Below are 26,859 nucleotides of genomic sequence, written 5' to 3' on the forward strand. Positions count from 1 at the left end.
CTCTGGATTTCCATTTCAGTGGCCTGGAACTTGCTGAAGATCACACAGTTTAAACAAAAAGGGAGTATTAAGCGACCACACATTCTCATGAGAGAAAGTTTCAGGCAAAATTAGTGTTTTGGTTCAAATAAAGGCAGCAATGTAACATATGATTTCCTTTCTTAAGCTTTAGAGACTCTTGCTGGTTAGTTATTATCCTTATCTTGTTGACATTGAAAAAGCACATGAAGGCAATCCATTCTTTGATTTTATCTAGATATGCTTTGTGATTAACAAAAACAAGACAGAGATCTGATATCATGCTTAGTATAGCAAGCTTCACTCGTTTCATATTAATAAGTCAGTTAACATTTATAGTGATGATACAGAACAGGCACATCTTCATGTGATTAGACACAGATGACTAACACACATCTCTGAGGCAACACTGGCACAGTCTAAAATGGCAACACAAAAATGAATAGTTTAAATCTTCAAAAAGTCAAATGTAACATGCAGTGCTAGTATGACACCAAGAAAAAAAGTACTAAAAAGTACCATGGTAATACTCCCAGAACCTTGAAGTTCCACATATACACCAAGGTACATGAATAGTTTATCATTTAGTACTACAGTAAATTTTGTTTGTACATTGTTTAGCACTATGGTTAACATCAAAGTACCATCCGATACCTTTGTACGATTACTGCCACCATACTTTTTGAAAGAGGGATACACTACCATTTGAGTGTTTTTTAAAAAAAAAAAAAAAAAAAAAACCTTTGGCTCACCTCTCTTTGGCTACTGTATTTGATCAAAATACAGTAAAAAAATTGCAATATTGAGAAATATTAATAAAACTTTTTTTTTTTTTTCTATTTTAATGCATTTTAAAATGTAATTTATTCCTAATTTAATACAAAGCTCAATTTTCCGCTGCCATTACTCCAGTCTTCAGTGTCACGTGATCCTTCAGAAATCATTCTAATATGCTGATTTGGTTCTCAAAAAAACATTTCTTATTATTATCAAAGTTGAAACAGTTATGCTGCTTAATATTTTTGTGGAAATAGTGCTACATCTTTTCAGGATTTTTTGTTAAATAGAATGATTGAAAGAACAGCATTTATTTGAAATATAAATATTTTGTAACATTATAAACGACAGTCATGTTGATTTAATGTATCCTTGCTGAGTAAAAATGTGAATTTCTTTCAAAATACCCCAAAATTTGAATGGTATTTGTATATATTCATCTTAACTGAGCTTAATCAGTCAACTAAAGCATTTACTTTGTTTTAAATAGACAAATTATTGTTTTAGCCTGACTAGAATTGCACTTTTAAAGTGCATGTAAATGACACATAGATATGCTCACAGTAAGGCTCATTTTGAGTGTTGAGAGAATTCCTGGCAAAGCTGGCTCACTATAATTGCTTTAGTTACCCATAAATGCAACCACTGAGCTTAATGTCACTGTAATGAGTCCTGCCAAGCCCAAACACTAATGGCTACACACAAACTACAGGCAACGATTAGGAACAAACAAGCTAAGGGAGATCATTTCGCCTCTCACTGCCTCTTTGTCTCAAGGAACTCCTTTGGGAAAATTGCTTTAATCAGCACGTTTGCATGACTGAGATATCCATGTTGGTGAGATCCATTTCTAACGGCAGCTGTTTGACGTCAGCATTGATGTGCGTGTGTTCTCATTCTAAACAGAGCTGCTGCCACACACTGCATATACACACTAAACGTCCCTCACCCCACCACACAGAACATAAAGAGAATGTCAACAGAGAGGACACACTGACGTAACACTACTGTCTATGTAGACCGAGGCGAAAAAATCGTTGCCTCACAAACCCTCCTCTCGCTGTTTACTGATAAAACGGGGCTGTATTCAGAAAGACGTCCCAGTCTTAGAGCAGAGTGGCATGACTTAACATCTGAGTATATGGATATCTGACACTCAGTGCTATTTAATAGTATTTGGCAATTATCACAAATTACCGAAATAAATAACTGTATTTTAGAGGGACAGATTCACACTAGATGGGTAAACTAGCCTTAATTGGTCAAACGGGTGAAATACAATCTGGGTACATAGACTGTGTTAACAGAGTGTACTGTTCCAGACTTAAACTCTTCACATTTAACCCTGTATGTGCCTGCTGTTTAGAATGGCAGTTCATACTATTGGATCCAAAAGATGCTTGTGCATTTTGCACTAATTTGATCATTTAATAAATGTTTACATTATAAATTATTTTATCAGCATTTAACAGCATAACATAACACCTAAAACGTATATTTGATCAAATGAATGTTTAACTCTATTTTTGATTAAATAAATGCAGCCTTGGTGAGCATAAGAGGCTTCTTTCAAAAACATTAAACATCTTACCAACCCCACACTTTTGAACTATAGTGTACATTAGATTCTGAATTTCAGATTTTTAGTTTAATCTCAGCCATTTAGTTGACATTGAAGCTGATCACAAGGTCTGAATCTTTTAGTTTCCAGTTTTCATCAATGCAGCCTGGGCTCTTACCTGTAAAAACAGCCATGTTTATTAAATGAGGCTCATTCTTCACACCCCCTCCATCAAGGCCTCTCACTTCAAAGCTATCAAAAGAGGCAATGTGCTAATCTGCCTGGTATATGTTAATTAACTAGCAACAGATTCCAGCCACTTTCATTTATAAGGACCTTTTGTAACCCGACCAAGCCAAAATGGCTCTTTCTAGACAAATCACCAACACATGTAAATATCAGTAATCTCTATACAGTAATTAAACATACATAAAGCAATTTAAAATACTAAAAATCATGTAATATAGCATAAAAGTCCATTTGTTTTCAGTAAATATTTACTAAGTTTTAGTTCAAGCTTGTAAGGCAACCAATCACTACAAGTTCTTGTCTTTTTCTCCTACTTTATAATTTTGTCTACAGCAACTGATCAGATATAAAAGTATACATAAATAGGTACACTTCTCACTGAGCGGCATGACACACTATGGAAAAGGTTGGTTTGTGCACATTTAAATCTTCTTTGAGAAAAAATTGACTGTAACCTTTAGTCCCAAATGAGTGATGTAGGACCTTGAGAATTAGTGACATCACAATTGTGCTTTCACCAATGTTCCCTCGAACAAAACACTTCACCACAGGTGGTGGCAAGGGAATTGTCTATGTAATTAGCATACTTGAAGTCATTTGAATAAGAAGCATAAGGCAAATGGCAATGAACAAAGTAACCATTTATCTAAAGGTGTGGCCACATTAACCGTTGTTTGGCGAATTTTATTGGCAAAATCAGGAATTTCAATAGGAATCCATGCGATTGAGAATTTCATGTGAAGGCAAAATATTCCCCCACACCAATTTTGCACCAGGTTCAAGAACTTCAAGTTAGTCACTCAAATTCACCACACTGACCAACAGAAAACTGCTTAGGGTTGAAAGTGGCCTGATGAAGGCTTGTTAGCTGCAACACGTCGGTATATGGAATTGTTTTTAAATCATTTAGGCCATGAGTAAATAAAGGCTTTTTAGATTTCTTAACCCTGAATGCCTTGGCTTTAAACGTTTGTTTTCTTTTCATGGGCTGAAAGTGTGTGAGCTGTGCTTCAAACATCTCTACACTATTGACAATAGTGACCTTTTTGCCCAGAAAATTTTGCCGATATTTTGCTGATGTGAACGCTAGAGTAGAATGTAGGAAAAAAGTTTGTGTGGTGATATATAAACTATTTTATTTTTTGTCATTAATGAACTATTTTTAACAGGCGAAATGATCAACAACAAACCAAAGTAGACTCTTAATGTTAGGAAAATAGAGAGAGTAAATCTAAACTAATTTGGTGCCAGATGACAGGCAGATTGTGCGAGGCAGTTCCAGTTCAGTCACGGTCACATGGCTCACTCACTCCCTGTTCCTGGTGCCACTCTGATGTAAGAGGGCCTTAATTAAGTAGCAATCGATGCTGTGGGACGACACTGGAGCCTCCTAAGAGAGCACCACCATGGTAACTACAGGTCTCCACGGCCCTGCCTTTATGCCCATATACTTCGAGCACTGAAACATGCTAGAACTCAGCACTATTCAAGATCACAATTAAACCCTGACTGATTAAATAACCTAGTCTGTGGATGAACAATTTGGTTTACAACAGGAAATGTACATGGGCAGATGCTGTTAGAGAGCTAATTATTCTACCATGGGTACAAATGAGAAACTAATGTTATTTATGAAACAAAATATCAAGCATAAATCTTTAAAAAATTTAATTTCACTTCCAATCTGATGTATTCTCTGGCCAGGTCAAAATTATTTTTCATAAAAATCTAAATTTCATTGATCTTTTGAAATAAAATAGTTCAATGAACTATGAACAGAGACATTGTAAGGGAAGAAGCCTCAATTGTGCAAAAACAAATTTAAATACAAATAGTTAAATCATAATACTCAATATGGTGGGAGTAGCTCCACCTTACATTTAAAAGAGCCAATCAGTTTTTTTTCATAGAGGCATCACTTATTTATTTACACATGAATGCACATTAACTATAGACTAGCCTGAAAAATATTGCTTTTTTGCACGATTTGACCACAATTTAGGATAAATGCAAGGGAATTTGACTATTTAAATTTGACTATTTTTTAGTTCACCCAAAAATGAAAGTTTGATGTTTATCTGCTTACCCCCAAGGCATCCAAGATGTAGGTGACTTTGTTTCTTCAGTAGAACACAAATGATGATTTTTAACTCCAACCGTTGATGTCTGTCAGTCTTATAATGCGAGTCAATGGTCACACAATTTATAAGAGTCAATAAACATGCACACACAAATCCAAATTAAACCCTGCGGCTCGTGATGGCACATTGATGTACTAAGACACGAAAGAATCGGTTTGTGTGAGAAAACAAACAGTATTTATATCATTTTTTACCTCTAAAACACCGCTTTGTCTCGCGCATATACTTCAATGAGTGCCAGACATCACTTCCGTTGTCAGAGCGTGATCAGACATCACCAAGCGAATGCTGAACGCAGTTGGACATAGTGGCGTTTTAGAGGTAAAAAATGATATAAATACTGTTTGTTTTCTCGCACAAACCGATCGTTTCGTGTCTTAGGACATCAATTTGCCGTCACGAGCCGCAGGGTTTCATTTGGATTTGTTTATTGACTCTTATAAACTGTGTGACCATTGACTCGCATTATAAGACCGACAGACACCAACGGTTGGAGTTAAAAATCATGATTTGTGTTCTACTGAAGAAACAAAGTCTTCTACATCATGGATGTCCTGGGGGTAAGCAGATAAACATCAAATTTTCATTTTTGGGTGAACTATCCCTTTAAAAGCACACTGCCATCATTCAAAAGTCGGTGGTCAGTAAAAATGTTTTTTGTTGTTGTTGTTTTTTTTTTTTTACAAAATTAATACTTTTATTCAGGAAGAATGCAGAATGTGTTAAATTGATCAAAAGTGAAAGTAAAGATATTTATGTTACAAATGATTTCCATTTCAAATAAATGCTGTTCTTTGGAATTTTATATTCATCAAAGTATCCTGAGAGAGAAAAAAATGTATAACAGTTTCCAAAAAATATTAAGTAGCATAACTGTTTTCAACATAATGTTTCTTGAGCAAAAAATCAGAATATTAAAATGACTTCTGAAGGATCATGTGACACTGAAAAGTGGAATAATGGCTGCTGAAATTTCAGCTTTGCCATCACAGGAATACATTACATTAAATAGATTAAAATAAAAAACAGTTGTACTAACATCCCACATTATTATTGTTTTTACTGTAACAAATAAATGCAGCCTGGCTGAGCATAAGTGACTTTCAAAATCTTACTGACCCCAAACTTTTGAAATTTTGATCCAAACTTTTGAACCAAAACATTTTTTTAAATGCAGCTGCTCTCAGTAGAAACACTATGGCCTTTTTAACAGCCTTTTGAACGTAGGAGAACCATCTACAGCACGTTCTGTTATTTGTACTTGAGTGATTCATGCCTTTTCAAATACTCTAATCCGGGAAAAAAACCCTCATTGTTACTAATTGCCTTTGCTCTTTATTTGCAGGCTATAACATGTTGTTTGTCTGTCATTTTTCCCACAGACAGATCTAACAGGACTGTACAGAAGACACGTGAGACAACAGTGTCAATTGTGCTTTGTTTCTCTGTGTAGCAGGCAACAGTCCTTGACTGACACAGAGCCATACTAGAACAAGAACACTAGATTAGCAACATCCTATTAAAACTGACCGCAGGGCACTCAAAAAATAATTCACAAACTTGACCTTACACTGTAGAGCTGTATTAAAGACATAATTTTACCTCCATTGTGTTTACTTTTGATACATTTGGAGGACATGGATACACAAAATGCTCTGAGACCACATGCTCTTGTCTGAAGTAGGCAAACACTGTGTCCAAACATCTAATACTTTATCTTATCTCCATTGCCTGTGACAAATTGGGCACGTTACATTGCCACTCTATAGGTTTACCATGTTACAAGTTACCTTCGTTTCCAAGTGGAGGTTCAGTTACGGCATTTTGGAACCTGGAGCTGAAAGCCAGTCAGTCATTGACAGGCATTCAGTTGAACTTTGTCAGTTGATACGATCTGTCGGCACAATACATTATTCATGAACTCCGACACCATATGAGACTTAAGCACAACTAAGTGAACAGGATCTTGGTGTGTTCTCACACCGAAAACAAATAGCTAATTTCTTCTGTACAACCTTGAATAAAAGCCTTGGAGCTTAACAAGTTCAAACAGATACATACAGAATGTAAATTAATATAGAAAGGCAGACAATAACAGCAGGTATTTAACAGAAACTGGAGAATTAATTCTTTTGTGAGCTCAGTCTGTTCTAATAACTCAGCAGAATGCAACAGAATGCACATTTGGAAACAACCTTGTTCAAGGAAGTTTCGTCTAGATAAACATTGTTTCTTTGTGCACACAGACACTTGAGTCAGAGAATCTGGTTACACTGAACAATACTGTCAAAACAAGGAACAAGAAAGTTCAAATCTCCCATCAACTGACTTTGAGTTTACATCTTAAAGCCAACAGGATCTGCCATGATGAATTTTTCACTACCTTCACACATATCTCCTTGCGCTTTTACACCTCTATCAACATGATAAAGAGATCTGTAACATCAAGGTACTGGAGAGGAGCAGAGTGTTCCACTACTGATATCATTCCAGGATACAGCAATACTACACCACAAATAGGTCAGAAGATAGTGTTCAGAAACCACATTCTTAAAAAAAAAACATTAAAATACCTCTATGTTGACCATGACCTTGAAGTAAGACTGTCCTAAAAATGAGACGCGACTATGAAAATGACCAAAGTTGGGGCATTAAAGTCTGATTTATGGCCAATGTAAAATTTTAAAGGTTGTACAACTTGCAGTCTCACAAAAACCTTACGGTATGTTTTCATATATTTTAGTTGGATTGCTTGGATGGGGTGATGTCTCTCTCATAATAGTGAGCTTTCAAAAGGAATACTTATCCAAATCATTTGTTGCATACAATCCTTTTATTAGACAGAAATATTAAAATTATAGCTGATAACTGACAACCATTAATGTTAAAATAATTATCGGTTTATGTTGACAACCAATAAATGGCCTAAATACATTCAAAATGAAACATTTAAATGCTTTTTCAGTCATTTTAATTCCTATAAGTGAATTTAGGCATAAATCATAATGTGCAAGAAGAAAAAAAGGATATTAATTTTGAGATTTGCCAAAAGATTACATTATGTTAACAGTGTTATTAAATTATTAGTGTTTTTAAAGATCAACTTTGAGTGAACGTTAGATGACAGCAAAGGTAACCTAAATGTAAGAATAGGGAAATAGGGATATCCAATATCACCAACGCCGATAATTAAAAAAATACTGAAATACTGTGCATTCCTATTATTTATCTATTGTGGTCTTTTATTCATTTATTTTTTTAAGTAGTAGTACAAATGTATAATACCGGCCATAACATTAAACCAATTATCAGATTATCGGCTGTGGTCTTAATTGTAACGTGCTTCCCCAATTTTTTTTAAAGCACAAAACAATAAGGTCTGACTGAGCTCATGTCTTCTATACAGGGGCTGATGCTACATTAGGACACAAAGAGGCCCAAAATTCTTCCAAATGAAGCATGTGTCCTCAGGTTAATCTTCAATGTTGCTGACATAATGTTTCTTGATTTCCACCATGCAATGGACAATGCCGTGGTACTGCTCCCCGATATGGCCTTTCTCTGAATCAAAAATAAACTTTACAAGGCAACTCTCACAGTCCTTCTCATGTCACTACCATTTGATAAGGCATTACACAACACTAAAGTATGTTCGGCAGTGGGAAAACCTCAGAGGTGTGGAGGTTACCAGAAAAGAAGGTTAATGAAGCATGTTGAATCTAGACTGACTAATCACATCATCAAACACTGACCTTTTCCCCCAAAAATCTATCATACAGATCTCCAAACTCTGCAACAGAACATATCATTAAAACGGTTTTGTGCTCAGAAAACTTTATGATGCTCTCACTAAACTTTACACATTCCGACCCGAATTAATGTAATCTTTGTGTTTGCACAGGATTTTGAAACTTTCGGCTGAAATGAAAGAAAAACATGCCTGCCTTCAGACTCAAACAGCGATGAAGAGTATTATCCTCTCTTTATGAACTACAACTAATCCTTCACAAACATTGGTGAAAATATTTCTCCCCTTCTTTTGTTCACACAATCTTGGAGTCTCAAAGTGTTAACGGTTTATCCTTATATCTGCCTCACAGCTCAATTTGATCTTTCTGCATTTTGCTCCTGTAATATAATCTTAAGGACTGCTGTAGACTAGGACAGGGATTCCCAAAATTTTCCATTCCAGGACACAGCTAGACAAGTATAATTGATATACTATAAGCTCTTAATCAAACATTTGATATGACAGAAATCAAGTATTTAATAATTACATTTTAATTTCTTCATTTACAAACATTCAGATGTATGAAATATCCATAAAACCTTGAAACACACTCGCTCCGGTCCTGTAATGAGTGTGGTTAAACTCATCACAGTACATGTGAAATGCTTTTTACAAACATATTTACCCTTTGTTTTGATAGATAGCCAAATGTACACGTTGTAACGCAAACAACAAACTCTTACAACCATGTCTCTGAAAGACAACAGCGCTGAGTTGAACAGTCGAAAGAGATGAATGAACAGACCTGAAACAGCCTTTCATGAAATTTGAATTCTCTGATGTAATGCAATCTCATGCAGAATACAGCGCAGTGATTGGAGTGGGTTTCTTCTCATTAACAATGCGATCCACTCTGAGACCCTGAAAACAGTTTTTAAAAGTAGCATGCGCGTGAATCACTTTGAAACACGCAGCGCATACTTATATAATTAAATCGCAGCCTTTACGATTTAAAAATCAAACTAAGCAATATCTCGATTTCTATTTAATGTTGTTATACTGTGCAGCTCTAGACTAAACTGTTTGTGTCTGTGTACAGTATGTGTCATTCACTGAAACATAAATTTGGCTGCAGCAAAGTGACTTTGCTCGCGCAACCCATCTTTTCCCACTCTGCGACCTACAAATTTGAGAACCCCTGGTCTAGGAGACAACAAATAAGTCTGCATGCACACAACTTCCATTACAATAGATGCAGTCTGTGGCACACCTTCAGTTGATAGACACTCTGTAGCTACTCTAGCCACTTTATTTTGTCTGTTCATCTGAAATAAATCTGGTCATCAACACAAAACAGTACTGTGCATATTGCAAGACTATCTAGCAAATGTTCATTGCACGAACATTCATTGAATCCAAATGATGAACATTAGAATGGAGTTGTTCACTATAAAGGCCTTGCAGTGTTAGTATGCTAGCTCCAACATAGAGCAGCATCACTCTTATGCAGACAAAATGTGCTCAAATACAGCTTCAGCGATGATGGCACTCCCTCATCCATCCCTACCACATTTCCTGTTTTCTTTCTAAAGGTGGTGTTATTGTTATCAAAAAAAAAAAAAAAAAAAAAAAAAAAAAAAATTATATATATATATATATATATATATATATATATATATGAAGAGTTTGGTTCCAAAACGCGATAAACGCCATTTTCAAAAAATTTGAGTTTCCGCCAAAATCAGTATTGTATCTGGTCGGTATTGAAAAGTCATTTATTAATTTTGCGCAAAATGCGATATCCGTTGTGTTATTCTGTCATGTTTTCTCCCTTTCTTTCCAAAACGCGACAAACGCCAGTCTCCCTTCTCTGCAGAACGCGATATATCCGCTCAACCAATCACAGCGCACCATTCCATGCACTGTAAACAGTAATGGCGGCGCTCTGAATACACCCCGCATCCTTTATCTACTTTGTACTTTGTGATCAACAAAAACAGAAAAATGAATAATTTCGATGAACATTGCTGAACCTGTGGTGCTTTCTGCGGTGGGGAAGAAACGCAAGCCATCGAAATCATTTACGTGAGGAGATTAAGAAGGCGAGGCACTCGAGTCGGGAGGAGGAAAAATGCCGGCTGTTGCTTGTTTCACGACAGCATCAAACTTCTATCACGCTCCCTAAACTGAACTGTTTATTTTAACCATGCGGTGACGCCAGATACGCCTTGATCGGTAATGACAAACAGAGACATAATTCATTTATAAGATTAACAAGATGACTCGTTGAATTCATTTTGGGAGCGACGAATGAATGTATTTTTAGTCAAATGCATGTACATACGATTAGTATTGACAAAGTTCAGAGGCTGTCATATATGTGAATTAACTTACTTTCAATATGAAAAATAACTTTTATATTGATGGATTAAGTGCATTTTGAAAAAAACAAAAAAACGTGTCATGCATTTATTGCATTTTGGGGAAAAAATAATAAATTTTTATAATAAACCTTTGAAAATCAAAATCTAGATTTGAATTTTTAATGTTTTTATAACCAAAAGATGCTATGTGAAAGTTTGAAACAGAAAAGAGTGGTTTTCATTTTGCCAATTTCTTGGTAAAGAAAACACCTTTTTACTCAAATTAATCAAAATGGATTTATAGCGTTTTGGAACCAAACTCTTCATATATATGTAAAAAAAAAAAAACTTAATTATAAAATTAAAATGAAAACAGAAAACATAAAATAAAAAATAAATTAAAATATTAGGGCTATAAATGCTATAATAGTAAATAAAACTTTACTGTACTTTAAATAAAATGGCAATAAAATACAGCATGCACATACCTTGCTAAGTGCTGTGCTTCATTTATTCATGTTGAAGAAGGATGAAATGAATTACTGAATTCTGTTTAAAACACTAATACAAGGCTTTATAACTTTATAAATGGATGTAAGCACATGGTTGTGTTGTATATGTGTTTAGTGTGATTTGGTGAATGAAAAGGAATGGGTGGTAAACCCTCATTTATTTATAGCAACAATCAAAAAGTGTTTACAGTACAATATCTAGACCGCTCTATCTCCCTAAAACACGCATAATAACTATGTTTTATGCATCATACTGGCAGTGTTCATAAACCACAGATATGCAACCACAGATCCAGCACAAAAGGAGGGGGGAAAGCAGGAGAACATGTCAAAATAAAGAGCATGACTTAAAAGAACTTGTGAGATATAAGACAATAAGTGTTGCTGTTGTGACTAGACAATGCTGATATACAGCCTGTCTGAGTGTTTAAAAAACCACACACTCTCACGCTCTCTCTCTTTCCCTCTGCACCATGTGTGTGTGTTTGTGTGAGAAAGAGAGGGTGGGGGAGGACCCAGGGCGGGACTGTCAATTGAGAAGTGCGTAGCTCTTTCCGGAACCCATGATTGAGCAATCCAGTTTGACCTTGTAAATGTCACAACACTGGAGCCATGTTCAGAGTATCAAAGCCATTTGTTTAAAGAACACAAATATCTAGCAGGTGAGCATCAGCTTGTGTAAGGCATAAACTGTGAATAATATAGTCAATAGAAACATTTCATGTCATTTTGCCCATACTCACTCTTAAGTAATAAAATGCTAACGGCAAGACAGTTTGTGCAACTGGAGGTCCAACTCGATTTCATAAGAAAAGCAGCTATTTTACGAGGTGGCTATTTCATATTAATTTGATTTGTAATGATTTTTAGAAAAGCAAGATGGTCCACCAATAAACCTAATCGTCAATGGGGAGTAAGCAGATTGTACGAATGAGATAAGAATTAGCCACCAATTCGCCAAAAAAATAGTCATGAATTGCCATGAGAGTTTGTGAAATGGATGATTTGTCCCAATGTAACTGCAAAAAATGAAAAATTTGTAATTTATTTGTGGCGGCTATTAAATTTTTTATTTGATCCTTTCTATATTATTCATTGGATTTTTTTTTCTATTATTCCACGGTCTGTCGGAATACTCGATTCTGATTGGTTGGAAGGTATGCGTTAAAATCATTAAATGCACAGGTAGTTCTAATCAGTTTAATCATCATTCCAAATTAATGCACTGCCTTATGATGTGTGTTATATTCGCAATGAATCAGCAATTTGTGATGACACATATTGAAGAGCTTGCCTTCATTTCATATCACAGACTTTAACCATGAAATGCTACTTGCTACTGCTAGAAGAAGGAATTCTAATATAGAGAGCATTATACTGGACAAAACTTTTGATATATATTGAGTGTAAAATGTCATAAATACTTTTTGTTATATATTTTAAATAGTATTATTCTATTTTTATTATAAAATCCTGATTTATATATTTAAAATGTATTAAATTTTAAATGGGTATCTGCTAAAAGATAATTTTGTCAAATTATTTTTAACTTATGTACATATATAGATGACTAACAAGCACTAAAAGTCACAATATTCCAATTCATGGGGTCTTTGACCAAAACTCTAGAGCCGGTAGTCAACCATTTTACCCATCATAGGAAACCAAATTGACCATAAGCAAGTGCCACACTGAAAATGACAAAGTCCACATTATTATCAAACCTTTTAGTGCTGTGCATAAAGCCGATAAACCCTAACCCAAGGACTCAAAGGAGCAAGTATTGTAATCCTTATCTAATGGTACATCATGACTGGTACCTGCAGTTAACAAGCTATCTCTGTTAGTAGTAGAAAACTTGGCAGAATTGTGGCCACCTAGAGCGGAAACAGTCGTCATGCAACATGAGTGGGCAGACTAATCTTTCATAAAAGACGAAACCTTCATGGCGGTGTACATTTCGACTGGCTGATGCAGACACAAAGCAGGTTTTTACCTGGTTGGGGTACAAATGATATGCCTTCAGAGCGCTACAGATAACATGATACATAAGGAAAAAGAGGTCACTAAGTCCAAGAGACTGAAGGACCATTAAGTCTCTGTTATAACTTTCATAAAACCTTGATATGACCTTAAAGTCACGTTAAAGATGAATGCTCAGATCTTACAGTATATAAAAAGAGAACTGAAATGATTAATGCTATGCTTGTGGGTGTAGCACATTACTTTCGAGAGAAACACACACTATATCATGGTATGGGATTGAACAGTCTTGTCACTCACAGGGTCTCCTGGTCCACAGAAATCCCGAAAGACTTTGGGCGCATCAGTAGCATGGATCTCCAGGGCCATGCAAGGTCCAGAACAAAGTTCATCCACCATATTCTGCAACACAAGCAGTCAAGAGTTAACAATTCCCCTGGTCTACCTGTGGTGCCTGTACCAATGAAAGAGCTTATTATCTGAACAGACCTTGGGAAGACATTGGAGCAGCTGGAGGACTCAAGTTACCAGTGTGCCTCTTAATAAATATATAAATTAAAGGATGTCAAAGCAAACAATTGTTGCTATTGTTCTTGGAACAGGTTATTTGCAACAAGACTATTTCTCATTCTCTTTTAATCTGGTTTGATGAGTTGGCCTCTGTGTTTGGTATGTATAACTTTGTGGGGTATTAGAATTATGGGGTGAATGTGAAGAGCCCACAAAGCACAGACCACTGAACAGCCTGCAATGGCATCTTTTTAGTTTTATATTTCAAAAAGAATAAGCACTTAGTTCCATTTTTGCATCTCAAAGACACAAAGCCTTTCAGATAAACATATTAACAATGTATGGGTTACATTTTGTGACTACATACAAGCAAATATTTCAAAATCAAACATTTATGAGATCTGCAAAAATAAAAACAACAATTGTAAAAGTTATATTACCCTATAAATTACCATCATAAACCATTTATAACCTGCATGAGAAACTGTTGTACACTCTTAAAAATAAAGGTTCCAAGAAGGGTTTTCACAGTAATGCCATAAGGAACAATTTCAGGTTCCCCAGAGAACCATTCAGTGGACAGTTCTAAAAAGAAACTTTTTTTCTTTTTCTTTCATTTGAATAATCTAAAGAACCTTTTTCTACAATAAAGAACCTTTTGTGCAATGGAAAGGTTCCATGGATGCGAAAGGTTCTTCATGAAACCATAAGTCACCCATTATTTTTAAGAGTGTAGGTTATGGTTAAATAATGAAGACAGAGAAGCATCAAAGAGCTTCCCCGTTTCATTAGAAATCTCAGTGTCAATGTAACCGCAGTCTCTGCAACCCCATATAAGCAGTGCAGTTACAATGATATGATACAATGATAACATGGAATATATTTGAGTATGCAAACATTGCAAAGCAATGCAAGAATTAAGCCTGTAGTGGAGATCATGGTTTAGGTTACTATAAAATTACTACCAAAGGTTGTGCCCTATATTACATAATAAGAGGATGAGTGATGACATGGCAACATGGTGCTAAATTTTGGGAAAATCATTGTTCACTATATTATAATATCATGGAACTTCACAGGGCCTTAAATCTGTAACTGATAAGATCACAATAAGATCTGCTTGGCACAAGTACACTTTTTTTCAGCAGCCAGAGTAAGACAATACCTGACTTTACTGCATATTTTTGCAGAACAACATCATTAGATCCCATTCTCTAAATTTGTGCACTTACACTAGTATAGCTCAAAAATAGTGGCACACTCACTTAAGTGTTTCATAGGTACTTTGCACCTGCAGCATGCAGTCTGCGTTTTGGTAAATGTGGGGCAATCAATATGTTGATGAGACAGTTTTCATGGCAACAGACAAAGACCTGTACTCCAAAATAGCCTCTGGCTTTAATGACCCGGAACTGAAAATGGCTTATTTTTGGTCTAAAAGACTTGTGTGAACATTATCAAAATAAATTATTGCTTTTTGGCTGAAATAGAAAGAGAAGACAGTGATTTATTGAAGCTAAATAGCAAACAGAAATGTGAAGGTTGTTCCTGTGAACCAAAATTCCATGTACTGTGACACAACGTTCTGCCAAGAACAGGGAAACTGCCATGAGGCGAGCATTCGTATATTTTTATATGCCCCGTCGGTGCCTTGACAGAGAAGTTTGCAGGAGACAGGTGTGAATGCAGTTACAATCAATGCTTTGGCGACTACACCTTCTTCACTCAATGAATAATTAAACAACTAGAATCTCATTTGAGCTGGAAAAGGGAGCAGAACTGAACTCCTTTGACTGGACCCATGAATTGTCATGAAGTTTAAACAGCAACTAAACAGTATGAGCAGCTACAAAAACAAGGGTTTTATAAATGTATTTGTTTCCACTTTATATGAGGTGTCTTTAACTACTATGTGCTTGCATCAAAAATAAATGTTAGATACAGTTTACTTATTGTGTTCATGTGGTATTGCCAAACATATCTGCTGCTATTGAGGTGGGAAACAACTAAACTAGGGACAGGTTTAGTGGTTTGGTATGGTTAAGTTTAAGAGTGGATTAAGGTGTAGGTGTAGGGTCAACAGTGTTATTACAGATGCATTTTATAGAAATGAATAACAGCTGTAATTACATGCATGTATTTTTTAAATATTAGTATAATGTAAATGATGTATCTACACAATTAGTGCATTGTATCAAATGATTGATTTAAATGTTAGTACATAGTACTTTAGTGGAACAAATGAAATCATAATAGAGAGAGCAACAACATATACTTACAGTGTACTCAGCTACAACCCCTTTATAAACCTCTAAAAACTCCTCAGCATTCGCTCGATCCATGTTGAACTGTAGAATAATGGAAAACCAAGTCAACACTTGGTTAACACTTTTAAGGACATTACTACTTGTATAAATGAGTAAACACATTCAAAATATATAATACACACACACAATACAAACAATAAACAAGAATATTTATTTTCACAAGCAAATTTGATATATTAATCATAATTCTGACTAGAAAATGGTGTAGTTTTCAGGGTTATCCAACACATTAGAGATAAAATCTCCAGGCCAACCATTCCAACACACCATTATCACTGTCTGATACTCTTTTTACTGATCACCAACTCAGCCCTGGACATACATGCTTTCTAATAGTAACAAAATCTTCATTGATCCACTGCTGCCCAGGGGCATCCTCTGTACACTATTTTCAGCAGGATCATGTGACAAAGCTGCAGCCTTGTAATTGGTCAGCAGAGGACCCGTTTGGAGGTGTGGAAGGCTACTGATCTGGTCACAGAATGTATGGTCGATACGGGGTCAGGTTACACCAAAGGGAAAACATAATTGTGTTTGCCCTTGGTTCATATAGAGACTCCTTTTACTTAGCTTACGTTTGGTATTAGTTTCATTGTTTGTTATTTTAAAGAGAGGCTGGTCTAATATCCATAAAATGTGCGTATCTTTCATTGCTGAAATTAATTGAACTGTATTATTTGAACATACTGTTTTAAATTATTGCTATTGTATCTAAAAACTGAAACGTAATTTAAATGGAAATAAAATACTTACCATTTGTAGGGCAGATATCTCAAATCCATTTTCTATGATTGACTTAAGAATCTTTCCCGTCAAAGCTGGAAAAACATAAGACAGTCTAAATGAAAGATGCTAATTTAAAAAGGCAAAAAATAAAATAAAATAACCCCTAACTGCCATGAATGCACTCTTATATTTGACAAAAATCTCTCTAGATCATATATATAACCTTTAATGCAAGAATTAACCATGCAAACACAGACTGATTTTCAATATTTGAAATCATTCTCCACATACAGTATATTCTCCACACATGATATAGTTATAAAGGGGTACAGTGAATGCATAAATTAAGGATTTTTAGGCCCAAAAGTTTGAATAATAAATAACAAAAAAGTTACACACACACACAAAAAAAAAAAGATTAAAAGGAATCATACAATAAAGGTAAAGTGTGTAATCCTACCAAGTGTATATTAAAAAAAAAAAAAAAAAAAAAATTCAAAAATGACATTTCCCCTTTAAGGAAAGCAAAGTATAGTGCAGGGTAAATTTGCGTGCTATTGGAAACATTACTTGCACTTCTAAGAGCAGACTAATCATTATATAGAAGTCTAATGATTAAGGATTTAAGATGCTAACAGGGTTTTAAGTTCAATATCAAGTAGCATTGATCTAGAAACTCATGTGATCCTTCTCTGTCGACTATGTGCCCTTGCTCTAGGGTGACTGTCCCTGCAGTTAAAGAACTATATGTTGCATAGGCCTCATTAAATGGCAAGACTTTTGACCTTCCATTTAACCGATATGATCATGCCGAGTTAAAGGCCAACAAACAGTTCTCAAGATCATGAAGGAGTGACTTCAAAGGAGAGACTTTGATCTCAATAACACGTGAGCGAATCTCCAGGTCCTCTCCTTTGGACTGAGTGGTGAAAGATTATATTAATAAAAGGCACTGCGTGGTATGTATCAATTTGAACTGATTTAGGGGGTTGTGGTTTCAATTTCAGTACAGTAATTTTTTACTGTATGTTTTAAAGATTATTACCAATATTATTATTACCATTATTACCAACCAGCACTTATAACATTTTTTTTTATTATTATATTCATACTGAATTTGTTTCACAGTGCAGTCAGATATGTTCATGGCAGCAATTATATTTGCTGCTTTTTTCTCATATCTTTAAGAGAAAGGGCAAATACTACAAAGCACAAATCAAATGTGTTTTTAATCTTAATTCAATAGCAGAAAAGTGCAAGGATCCGTTTAATATTTCCATATTTAAAAATTAATATTTAACATTTTCTAAGAAATAAGAGGGAAATTATCATATTTAGTTGACTTTTAGCATGAACAGATTATTTCCCTATGCACAGTAGTAATTGCCCCAGAGAATTTTCTTTTCTCACATAAATGACATCTTCACATATCCCCAACCCTCCCTAGGCACCACTGGTGACCCTAAAGGTTCCAATTCTGACAGCAGCTTCCAGACACATCAGCCCTGTTGCTAGGCAATGGTATCAGTGCTGCCTGGCAACACATTTGTCTATTCCAGTCATGAGCCAGTTCAAAACAAATCCAACTGCTTTTCAATTGGCTGAGATTTTTCAGTTTAAAAAATATGGATTCACTGGATGACACATACAAATGCTGTAACTTAAACCCTTACAAGGTCAGAGTGACTTTTTAATCGGATAGTAGTTTTGAAAGAAATTCATATGTTTAAAGGTCTGATATCAATAGGTCAGACTTTTACAAATGCTTTCAGCTACAGCTAACTTTAGTGTTATAGACTTTGGACCATATGGCGTGAATCCCAGAATACATTAATGAAGGATGCCCAAAGTTTAAGCTATTTCATACTGAAGCAGCGTGACCTTGATGACAACATTATCCATCTAGAGAAACTAACCTCACACTGCATACTAGGTTAATCATTGTATTCTATTAAAAGAACAGAGAAAGTGAGCAGGTAAAAATGCACAACGACTCTGTGATATGATCCTAACCCTGGACAATAGGTTTGAGTAAATCATTACCCATTTATTATGGCTTGCTGCTTACTTGAGAATATGCCAGGCACAGACAGTTCAGAGAATTATGACCTTTACTTTACCTACAGCTACAGTATGCACGGTCACAATGCATACTATATAATATAACAAAACAAGGACACACATGGCATAATTAGCTAATTTTCCACAGTATACACTACAGTTCAAAAGTTTGGGGTCATTAAGTTTTTTTAAAATAAATTCATAGTTTCAAGCAAGGATGCATTAAATTGAGCAAAAGTTACAGTAAAGACACTTATAACATTAAAAAAAATATTCTATTTCACATAAATGCTGTTCTTTTTAACTTTTCATTCATCAAAGAATACAGGTTGTTCCTACGCAAAAAATGGTTTGTTTGTTTGTTTGTTTATAGTTTAATGCCATGCCAGCTACGTGCCAGAACCCAGAAGTCTAATTTGCAATAGGGTTTTTCAATTTATGAGGAAAAATAAAGCCTGTGGTAAACATAACTTGATGATACTTTGATGTTTTGTTCTACAACGAACACTGCGCACACTCCCAAGCTGTGATATCTATTAAAAACATGTGTTTTCAAAAATGAACATAACTGCTCCAAAATTCGCATTTTCATTATGGTTGTATGTCATTTCATTGTAGAACAAACTGTCAAAGTATGGTCGTTAAGTTTACCACAGGCTTTATTTTACACATAAATAAAAAAAAAAATAAAAAAAAATAAATAAAATCCCACAAGAAAAATCTTGAAGGAACCAACGGAGAATAAGACTTCCAAGTTCTGACATCATACCTGCACCACTCTATTCGGTTGTTAATTCTGACGTCACACTGCAGCGTTTCCGGGTCCAAATACTCTCTCATACCACAAGAAAACAACAAATTGTGCTAATATACACACATGATGTGGTGTAATACTTCCAAAAAATTATAATCATAACCTTTATCTCCATATCAAAATCCCAGATGGCCAGACAGTGATTCATCTTTTATAAATCATTAAATATTAATGTCTGTGATGCTGTGAGCACAGAGACTGTGAGTATTTGTAAGTTCTGTAGACTGTTAAATGTTTAACTTTAAAATGGTAAATGTTTAATATGAATAAATAGCGCTCATAAACCGCTGTGGAGATACCATTCTCAAGTGAAACGAGTCGAGGCTTGGATCCAGAAACGAAGTTCCTTACGTCACAACTTAACAAGCAGATATCCGTGGTGAGAAAAAAGTGAAAGATAATAAAAAAGTAAAAATAAATAAATAAAAATAGACCAGCAAAATAAAAATCTAAAAAGGTTTTTTGATTAAAAAAAAAAAAAAAAATTAATTAAAAATACTAAAACTACATCTGGTCTTACTTCATAAGAGTCAACTGAAAAGTAAGAGTCCTAACGGAGTTTAAGCCATCACAGTCCATCAAAATACGTTTCAGCGATAAAAAACATTGGCAAAAGGGACATAAAGGAGAATCTTCACCCATTAAAAAAACGTATAGGTTAGTCTGGTGTGGTCTATTCGTCAGTGAGTGTAGATAATATAGTCCCATGATTTTCAAAATGGACACCGTTTTCCACCAACCATATTGATTTTGTAAAGTTTGTTTCTACTACACTGCTCCCATCTGGCTTGCCATTTCTTGAGGACTCAAGTGTTTATAATAGGTTTGATGTCTGAAGATGGAGACGAGAAATGGAAAGCATACAATCATAAAATTCAATCTTGCACAAAGTGACATTGCATAGGATAAGACTAAAAGTTAAAATCAGTGCATAACTACAGTTGAGGGATGCGAACAACATGCTATTGTAGTTTATAATCCAAAAGTAATGTTACAACACAAGGTGAACCAAGCCACATGACTATACTGAAAAAATGAACAGAGCAGTTGCCGCATAATCTGTCTAATTACAGTCATGTAGAGGCACTCTCAGCAGGGACTTTCATTACTGGCTATTTTTATTTACTTCTTTTGCAAACCTGGTGGGCTCCAGACCTCCAATCAAGAGGTAATCAAGGCTGCAATCCTCTTTAAATCAGTGGTTGCCAGCACTTTTGATAAAGGTCTTGAGAGCAGACACACTGCGGGAGGTTGGTAGCTGGAATATGAGTGTGGGTGTGCAATTTGGTTGGAAAATTTGGTGACTAATAGAGAGTTGACGGAATGCTAACAGGCAAAATGAAGTTGAGCAAAAGCTAAAAGAGTGACCATAAAACTTCAGTGTTGTACTTGTGACACAATCTGACATTTCTGACTGTTTTTGAAAATTATTTTGATGGGACTGTGAGATGTGCAATATGAAAAGGACATTTCAATAATGAGGCAAATTATCAGTAAAGGATTGAAACCCCTAAAATCGACATATAAAGTGCGCCAAAACGGTTTGAGGTCTTGAAGTATGTATTGTTTTTGTGTTCATGACTGATTGGGTCTGTTGTTGGGGTACTGGTGTGTGTATGTATGTTGAACATTCCCTCTAGTTTACTCAGCCCACAGCAATGTACAAAATCAACTTGGGGCCTGCTTAGTCCACGACCACTATGTGAAATATCTACCTCAGCCCTATCGAGAGGATTTGAGATTTCACAGGTCAGCGCCCTGGCGGCATGCTCCATGAACAGGGATCAGGAGACGGATTTGGACAAATCCGGAGCGAAGGCTCGGTTAAGAGTACGAACTGGCTTTGGGAGTTTTATACTCAACGTATAAAAAGCAAAACAACAGTAAGCCAGGAAGGGATGAAGACAGTTATACAAGCAGAAGACAATCACGAAAGGACTCTGAAGTAACGGCCTCGCTAGCTGAACTGCTCCTTTCATTCATGAGAACTGCATTTGCACTTCCACCAAATCCACCACTTTGGAAAGAAGAATTTTTTTGAGAAGAAAATGTTTTTTGAAAGATTTGTTTTTGCAATCCAGCATTGGTCTGGGAGGAGACCTGTTTCACATCGCACGCATAACTGTAAAACTGCAAAAGCATAAAATACAACCATAAATTATAGAATGGAATTATAGAAATTGTTGTGATCTAACTTGTGTGAGGTCTTTCAAAAGTCCAATTTACAACTAAATAGTAATAAATTTGCTGCAAACAGAATGTAAATTAATACTTGTGTGGATTCAGTCAGATTTACTGAACAGGAAGTGTTGTTTGCATGCCTGTCACTGTGTACCTTGCATCATGCCTGACAGATGTCTTTTTTTCAACAATGGGTGAGTAATTCCCTCTCTAGCAATAGGTTTCATAAAAGCCTATTGCAAAAGACAATAGGCCTAGCTATAGTGCGTCATTCAGAATTCAGCATGTCAGTAAAAACAGACTTTATAACCAATTTATGAACTGGTTTAAGTGATTTTTTTAAAAGATCTTGAACCAAAAAAAAAAAAAAAAAAAGATTTACTCACAAATCAGCCATAACTATGTCTTCTGTTCTGAGCAAGTTCAGCACTCTACAAGAGCGATATCCCCAGATGGAAAATATATTTAGTTTAAACCTTGGAATGCCAAAATATAGTACAAAATGTACAAGAAAAAACAAAATTTATAGTACTAAATGTACCAAGTAGAGTTGTCAAAAGTACTGACTTCGGTACCAGTCGGTACTGAAATTTAAAAAGTGTGATGCTTTGAGCACTGTTGAGTGGATTCACCTCTGATTGGCCATTGTGTTCACGTACTCATCGGACATGTCTGTGATTGACTACAATGATCAACACACAGGAGCCTTTGAAAGTGTTTGAATTTGAAAGTGTTTTGAAAGTGAGAGCGTTTGAAAGCAGACATCTGTCAGTGAACTTGTCTGCGCTAGACGCCTGTTTTCAAACGCTTTATGTGTATCTGTGTAAGCACTCAGTGAAGAGCGTCATTGATGACCTGTTTTTAAAGCGTTGATCACTGAAGCCAATCACAGACAATAAGAGGTGTTTACGAATCTGCTCAACAGCGCTCAAAGCGTCACATTTTTAAAATTTCAGTATCAACTTGGTACCAAAGTTGGTACTTTTGACAACTCTAGTACCAAGAAAAAATATTTCTAGTTTTAAAATACTAATATATATATATATTATATATGTTCAATCTATTTATGTAAAAATATTTTAGGTTTTAGTTACTTATATTTACTCATATGTTTGAGAATTTATATGTATTTATATATTGCACATATATTGATCTAGTCCATGGCGCATTTTAGATCCATAACTTCATACACTGACTAAGTGTGGCGAAGTTTTGGGTCAGGATTAGTGGAACTCTTGGACCAGCATATAAGAGAATACAGCCTAAGTGAGTGACTGGAACAGGAATGATAGGATATGACATTTCGGCATATTCTTCTGATGATAATAATCACTTATAAAACAGAGATGGGTTAATAATGCACTACTAACAGCTCATTACAAATAGTAAATAATTAACTACGCTATATCTCATCTATAATAGGTCATTTCAAAGATCCCCGATTAGACATGATGAGTATAATGTCAGCGTCTGTGTGTGGGTTTACCCTCTGAGATGGCATGAGGTTTGATGATACAGCAGGTGCAGTCTGAGTATTTGGCTGTGTTGGAGGGACCGTGGCCAGTGGTGGAGGGGAAGAAGAACTCCAGCTCCTAACAAACAAAACTAGGTAAAATTAAAAACACAACCAATAATTTCCTTTGACTTTATTAGCATGTAACTGGAAAACTGGATTAAGAAAATACTTATAAGCTTGATTAATTGCTTCTGACAGTTGCTTTTTTTTTTTTTTTTTTACCCGTGCAGCAGATGCCAATGAGTCTGACCCATGTCCTGCATTCTTAGTGCCATCGGTACCAAACTGGGCTCTGAGACTATGCGCTGCTTCTTTCTGTGCCACACCAGAATCAGTTGGGCCCAGAACTTTCCTCCAGGTTGACACTGCCTCATCCCCCATCAGCTCCATAGCAATCACGGGACCAGAGCTTACAAACTGCATCAGATTACTGTTGTTGAAAAAGAAGCAACTTTATGCTTGGTGTTTATGATTGAATTTGTGGTTTAAAACATGAAATGTCATGCAAAGTCATGTCAAAGTCACTTTGACAATCTCAGTGTTGGTGGTTCAGGTGTCAAGAGTCTCCTTCAAAAGCAGCCCTTACATATAAGTCAATCATTGACTCAGGAAAGACTCACTTGAAAAAAGACTTTGACTGATGTTCCATGTAAAAGTCCGCTGCCTGCTTCCTGTAAGAAAGCCATAAAAGAGTACACAGAGTTAATAAGTGATCTCCAAACCCTACCATCTCTCGCTGACTCCTATAGTGAAATAGTTTAACATATGTAACTAAGGAGCAAAACATTTTCATAAAGTGTGCATTTCATCTTAATACCATTTTTTTGTAATTATCTTATATTAATCTGATTACACGTCACCTTGTGTAAGAAATGAGAAAATGTGTCTATGTAATTTACACATCTTCATACTCTGACAAGGACTGTCTCTGTCAATGAACAGCTGTTTTCTACTTTGAGGAAAGGTTAAAGCAGCAAAACCTGACCAGGCTAAAACAACATGGTGTATCAGAGAAACTCTCAGAGTCAGCAAATTTCAAAAGGAAAAGGAAAGATTAACCATCAGCATTTTCCATTCTCCAAAGTATGTAGGACTAAACCACACGTATAGTGACATACAGACAAAAACATATACTTTGAATTCATTGTAGTTTGTTTTGGATGCCAAATACATACACACGAATATAACACTGTCAAATGTTTTAGTGCTGATGGGGTGTCTACAAATATACAAAGTTAGTTTTGTCATTTCAGACATTTAAAAGACCTATAAATGTTATTCCCTCACATACAGTCAGACTGTCCAAGTTTTAAAAAAGCAAATAAGCTATTATGATCAACACAGATTATCTGACTTCCCTTAAATACTGTTGTTAAGTGTTGCAACATGGGACTGTGTTGTTATAACTAAAACTAAAACTAAACTATTAAAAATTAATAAACTAATAAAAACTAAAAAAATAATAAACAAACTTAATTAAAAAAAAATATTTAAAAAAAAATCAGTAATTGTAATGAAACTGAAATAAAAAATAATTTTTAGATGAAAAACTTAATCTTAAAAAACTTAAAGGGTTAGTTCACCTAAAAATGAAAATAATGTATTTTTATTACTCACCCTCATGTCATTCTACACAACCGTAAGACCTTCGTTCATCTTCGGAACACAAATTAAGATATTTTTGATGAAATCCGGTGGCTCAGTGAGGCCTCTATTGCCAGCAATGTCACTGAACCTCTCAAGATCCTGAAAGTTACTAAAGACATAGTAACAGTTCATGTGACTACAGTGGTTCTACCTTAATATTATAAAGCGATAAGAATACTTTTTGTGAGCCAAAAAAACTAAATAACGACTTTTCAACAATATCTAGTGACAGGTGATTTCAAAATACTGCTTCAAAGCTTTACAAATCTTTTGTTTAAAATCAGTGGCCAAAGTCACATGATTTCAGTAAACGAGGCTTCGTTTACGCGATCCAAACCAGTGATTAGAAACAAAAGATTTGTAAAGCTTCGAAGCAGTGTTTTGAAATCAGCCATCACTAGATAATAAATATTGTTATTTTATGTTTACATTATTATGTTTTTTTGGCTCACAAAAAGTATTCTTGTCGCTTTATAACATTAAGGTAGAACCACTGTAGTCACATGAACTGCCTTTAGTACCTTTCAGGATCTTGAGAGGTTCAGTGACATTGCTGGCAAGAGGCCTCACTGAGCCATCAGATTTCATCAAAAATATCTCAATTTGTGTTCCAAAGATGAATAAAGGTCTTATGGGTGTAGAACGACATGAGGGTGAGTAATAAATGACATAATTTTGGTTTTGAAATGTTTCTTTGGCAACTAACCAAAGTTTAAACTGAAGCACTAAAATGACTAAAAATTAAAATAAAATAAATTAAAGCTGTATCGAAATATTTAAAAAAACTCAAAAATGACAAAATTAACATGTATAGTACTACATCAATGGATTTACTTAATTTGTTATAATGTTTACTTAGCAAATGCATTAAAAATCATTACTGATGTAAAATGTTTATTACATTATAATTTTCCCTAATATATTTTAATCTGAGAGGAACAATAATACATTTTAGCCTTGGTTGAAGTTCATTTAATATCATATTTTGAAGGTCTGTCCTTTGCACGACTCATACTGGTTTGTGTCCTTTATTACCCACTTTTGTAGTTATGAACAAACAAGCTCACAAAGCCCTTCAAAGCCAATTTACTGTGGAATTACTAGAAATGTCCTCAGATTTACTCTTAACAACTCCTCTAATCTGAAGGGCAAATACAATGGAGCAATCTTGGCTAATTTGCTAAAGGGCACAATTTTACTTGAAAAAAATTGTGATTCAGTAACTCCCTGGCTCTTGGGTCACTTCTCCCTGTGACTGAACACAGAGTATTTGTGCTGGCAGCCCAAAACTGTAACTTTTATTTTACCAGCACCCATATTACCACTATTTTAAAAATCATAAACTGATCTTAACAAAACAGGCCAAAGAAATCATGTCTGCAGCTTTAAACACTGCCTCTTTTCTCTTACGCTCTCCCTTCTCACAACCTCAGTTAATAATTACTGCATTGTGCTGTGAATATAATCTACTCCTGGTACTGTGCAAAAGCGGCCACTAATGAGATGCTCTGCTCTTTGCAAGTCTTACATTGTAAATTGCTGTAGAATATAGAACACAAGAGTGTGCAAAATTGTTAACTTTCATTCTTGACCTGATCTTTCTGAGTTAAAAACGGTCAGGTGCTCAGAGAAGAACAAGTGTATGCCTTTGCCAGGTTAATGTATAGAGCAAGCAGTGCATGATTTTTGCTGCGATATACTTTTTTACCTGAACATGTGACTTTGTCAATTCCACCCATCACC

At 35.2% G+C, this 26,859-nt stretch overlaps 1 protein-coding gene across 2 annotated transcripts in view; it reads right to left on the bottom strand.

Annotated features, from left to right (window-relative positions):
• nme7 (NME/NM23 family member 7) overlaps positions 1-26,859 on the bottom strand; it is a 40,898-nt gene that overhangs the window by 6,046 nt on the left and 7,993 nt on the right. For both annotated transcript variants that reach the window (XM_067372601.1, XM_067372600.1), the window contains exons 5-10: positions 24,090-24,140; positions 23,692-23,899; positions 23,440-23,545; positions 16,925-16,989; positions 16,124-16,192; positions 13,635-13,736 (exon numbers count right to left, since the gene is read on the bottom strand). In XM_067372601.1, coding sequence (XP_067228702.1) covers positions 13,635-13,736; positions 16,124-16,192; positions 16,925-16,989; positions 23,440-23,545; positions 23,692-23,899; positions 24,090-24,140 — 601 coding nt within the window. The remainder of the gene's footprint in view (positions 1-13,634; positions 13,737-16,123; positions 16,193-16,924; positions 16,990-23,439; positions 23,546-23,691; positions 23,900-24,089; positions 24,141-26,859) is intronic.

Source organism: Chanodichthys erythropterus, chromosome 21 (assembly GCF_024489055.1).
Source record: "Chanodichthys erythropterus isolate Z2021 chromosome 21, ASM2448905v1, whole genome shotgun sequence".
Classification (NCBI taxonomy): Eukaryota; Metazoa; Chordata; class Actinopteri; order Cypriniformes; family Xenocyprididae; genus Chanodichthys; species Chanodichthys erythropterus.